Source organism: Perna viridis, chromosome 14 (genome assembly GCF_037379345.1).
Source record: "Perna viridis isolate PV_CMFRI_1.1 ecotype Kerala chromosome 14, ASM3737934v1, whole genome shotgun sequence".
Taxonomy (NCBI): domain Eukaryota; kingdom Metazoa; phylum Mollusca; class Bivalvia; order Mytilida; family Mytilidae; genus Perna; species Perna viridis.
This window is the reverse complement of record NC_142458.1, coordinates 28,258,256-28,262,408: the sequence shown is the minus strand read 5'-3', so window position 1 is coordinate 28,262,408 and position 4,153 is coordinate 28,258,256. Positions and strand designations below refer to the sequence as shown.

The following is a 4,153-nucleotide window of genomic DNA, read 5'->3' as shown; positions in this document are numbered from 1 at the left end:
AGCTTATTTCTGTTGGTTTTGATGTACTAATAATATAAAAATACTTGATTTCTGAGATTGTCTTGAAATACCATATCCTGACCGGAATAAATTTAACAATCATGCGACTTTTTGTTAGGCATAGAAATGGCGTGTCCCAGGTAACGCCAGTAATCTTTTGTCAAAGTAAAAAAAAGTTATAAAATGTCATCTTCAAACCGAAAAAAAAAGCGATGCTAAAACCCCTTAAATGTTTGGGTGTACTGTGCCAGATTGCACTGAAGATAGTGGGAAGAAGACTACCATAGAAAAAAAAGCATTTTAATGGTGTTACTTTGCCTATCAAAACGTTGCCAAAACGTCTTTTCCTACATCCATCACACAGAACGATCGATCTCGCAAATCACGTACCTGTATAACACAGTCAAAATGGTGGGGGAGGGTGTTCTGACCACGTGTTACATCACGCCTTCTTATCACAAAGACTGATACTAAAACACTCAGTGTAGTTGTTAAAACTCATGTAAGTGATATTATTCTTGATCAAGTTAAGTGGTCATACCAGGCGCGAATAGCTGACTTAATACACATCGTAAAATAATAGGAAGTCCGGCCGATGTTATCTCCCGACAACATAACAGGAAAGTGACCATCTGAATTGTAGGGTTGAGGCGGTTGTTTATACTCAGAAAAGTTCACTTCGCTTGATTAAAGTATCATACAAAACAGACGCTAAAATATATATCATTTTTATTCACTTCAGTTAACATATCATTGTGAGTGGTTAATATCTAAAGAACGTGGGAATCGATCCTGTACTGTGTATGTTAAACTCATTCGATGGCATTAGAATTAAAAGTTTACATGTACTATATCAGATCAATTAACTAATATATCTTTTTTTTATTTTCATTTGCGTTATGCCCCCTTCATTGTTGGCGTAAACTGAATGATAGGGAGACATGTGACCATTGTAGAACATATTGTTTGTTTGGTTGTTCCTGTGGTTATAGTTTAGGTTTATGCTTATGTTTGTTCAATTTTTTTTTTATTTTTTTTTTGCCTGTTATTTTGGTTTTTTGTATATTTTTCTGTATTTTCATTCTTTTGTGGTTTGTTGTTCCAATCATCTTCCTAACTTACCTTTTTTAGGTTTGTATGTTTCCTTTTGTTTATTTGTGGTGTTCTGCAACAAAATTGGTTATGAACAGATATATTCTCTTTTATTTCAAATGTTTGTTGTTGTCGATGAAGAGACCTCCTATGTATGAGAAAACAATAAATTTAATCTTAAATGGTTTCGTATTTTTTTTTTTTTTTTTTTTTGGTGAATTTTGGAATATAAGCTCTGCCGGTACAGTAAACTTATTGATATCTAATAATATTATCGCCAATATCTCATCATATTTAAATATATTTACATACTTATTTCTCAAACTTAATCTACATTTTTTTTCATCTTAATCCAACTGCACTCATAGTTTCTTTGTGCAATTAGAATTGAACACGTGATAAGTAGAGTGAAAGTAAGTCTACATTAGTAGATGTTCTGTTCTTCTACGACGATAAAATTAGGTGATTGTCACTTCTAGTTTCCACGGGTCTGTACAAGCTATTGTCATCGAGTCGAACCTTTTCTAGAAAAGAAGAGTTTTAGTTGCTTGTACAAGGCTTTGCACTCGTTTCTAAACTGCACACTTAGAAAGCAATAGATAACAGGATTCAAAGAAGAACTCAACATGTACGTTCGCAAAAACAAGTTGTACACAGCTTTTCCAGATGTACTTAAATTTGTGTAGTAATTTTTGTTGAGTGCCCGGATGATGCTTATGACACAATATGGAATGAATGATCCCATAAAGAGTATCGTGACCATAAACAGCATCAGAGTCGTCTTATACATCTGTGCCCGGCGTGTTTCAATGCTCGATACAGAGAGTGACCTCTGCCGGAATGCGTCGCGCTTCATCGATTGTGCGCTTGATTGTTTCACCACTTTTTTCTTGGGTCTTTCTGACGTTCTTGGAATGTAAATTGTTGGTTCGTTATTTGGAAAAATATCATTAGAATTATGTAGAGGCTTGCCTGAATCGTCGTCATTTCTTGTAGGAGATATAATGATCCCGTCATCTGTGTTTTCTGTCGATGTGCTTCCTTTCCGCCATTTAGTCGAAGGCGCGGGCTCAATGGCATTACCACGCTGAATAACCTGATACCCAATCATCGAATACAGCACTATCATGCAAATATCGATTAATAAAGTGCCGATCAGTAAAACCATTGTAAATATAAGGGGATAGTCGGTATTCATGTATTCTTCCTCGTACAAGCATGTCTTTCCAATGATGCATATATGTGGCTTTCCTGGAACCGGGAACTGTAAAGTTTGGATTCCGTACATTAACAATGCCGGCCATGCAAATAATACTGACAAGACCAGTGCTAAAATAACAACTCTCTTTGCATGAGATGGTTGTAGTTGAACCCTCAAAGGCATACAGATGCGAATGTATCTGTCAATTGAAATTCCTGCCAGAATTACTGATGAACCATTGTTCATCATGAAAGTGATATAGCGAAATACTTTGCATACTGGTCCAATATCAAACATAATGATATTTGCCAATACAGTCAATTCCATGGGCATGGTGAAGAAACAATTCATCATATCAAATCCCGCGAGAGCGAGAATAAAAATGCGGGCGGTCGTCTTTCGCCATTTTGCAAAATATATATAGAATACAAGGGAATTCCCTGGTCCACCAATCAGTAGCATTATCAATGTCAATATAAAACTAGGAAGGTAAATGCTTTTGAATATAGTATCATTTGCGCTTTCTAGGAAAACCCCCTCGGTAATTTTGTAGCTGCACATTGGGTAATTTGTTGCATTTGAAGATGTAGAACTACTGTTTTCCATATCAGTACTCTTCCGGCTCTTCTACCTAAAATATAAAAAAATATTGAGAACGCGCGAAAATTACGTAAAACTATGTCGGGAAAGAGTAAACGTATGCAAATTATAACAACAGTAATACTAAAATTATTTATCAGCTACTCAGCGTTTTTAAATGGAGTAAAATATTGTCAAAGTGTATTAAATATAAAATTTATAGATTACATAAACAACTTTAAGACAGTTTGCGCTTCATGAACCGCAAACAAGCGTGAACTGTCCAAATTTGGTTATGCTAGCATAACTTTGCCAAAAATAATCCTTATAATTTAACTTCTAAAATCAAAATTAGAATTTATCCCCCGTAAAAGCCTTTCTTTCCGTTCTCTCCTTTCTTATTAAAACGAACTTACCTTACTAAGAAGCTGTTGTGGCCTATTTGCCTTTTTGAGTTTATAGTATATTTCCTATGAACCATAGATGTTTCGTGCGTCCTACCTCACCAAAAACTTATGTTGGTGAAATTGACATCATCCACTTGACCAGACCTTTCCTTCCTTCCTTTAATATTGATAAGAACGGGAATGTTTTTGTATTGTTTGTTAACAATCAAGTCTCTCGTAGTTTCGTGTACTACCATTGTATGAACAATGAATTCCCCAACATATTGAATTATGAACTTATTCTAAACTGGTTATTATAGTATATTTTTTATTGTTGTAACAGAAACGTCCCTTAAGTCGTTGAGAATTTATAAAATGAAGTGTGCAGTAATATTTTGCACACATTTATTTAGGGGCAATAAGGAATTTCCGTCCTATGTTGTATTCATTCACAAAAGTTTTCAAGGAATTTAAAGGTAACTAAAGCTATTCAAATTATAAATAACAGTTTGGTTCGTTTCAGATCACAATGGAACGTTATATGTTAAATGTTTTTTTTTTTTTTTTCAGAAAATCTAAAGAAAACAGTAGGCGTGCCGATGCACTCAGCAATCATAATATAAAAATTAAAACTGAAAATTACTGGAATGACTTGAAAATCTCCAAACCTACTGATGTTGGAAAAAGTCCTTACAGTTTAAGCATTTAAGAAGATAGACCTAGACCTAGGGTAAGGGACACAACTCTTACAAATCATTGGAACGTTTGTATTCAGCAATTTACATCAATCTCATTTAAGCATCAGAAAAACATGGATTGATTTCATTCTGATTCAAATGAAAGCTTGATATGCTTTGGTGAATTGAATATGATATAAACATGTCACTGATTTCAA

General features: G+C 34.3%; 1 protein-coding gene across 1 annotated transcript; it reads right to left on the bottom strand.

Annotated features, from left to right (window-relative positions):
* Window positions 1-1,277: 1,277 nt before the first annotated feature.
* Window positions 1,278-3,560, bottom strand: LOC148598885 (cholecystokinin receptor type A-like). Its single transcript, XM_088561367.1, has 2 exons — window positions 3,289-3,560; window positions 1,278-2,924 (listed from the first exon to the last, which is right to left on the bottom strand). The coding sequence occupies exon 2, from the start codon at window positions 2,897-2,899 to the stop codon at window positions 1,598-1,600; it is 1,302 nt and encodes a 433-aa protein (XP_088417493.1). The 5' UTR covers window positions 2,900-2,924; window positions 3,289-3,560; the 3' UTR covers window positions 1,278-1,597.
* Window positions 3,561-4,153: the final 593 nt, after the last annotated feature.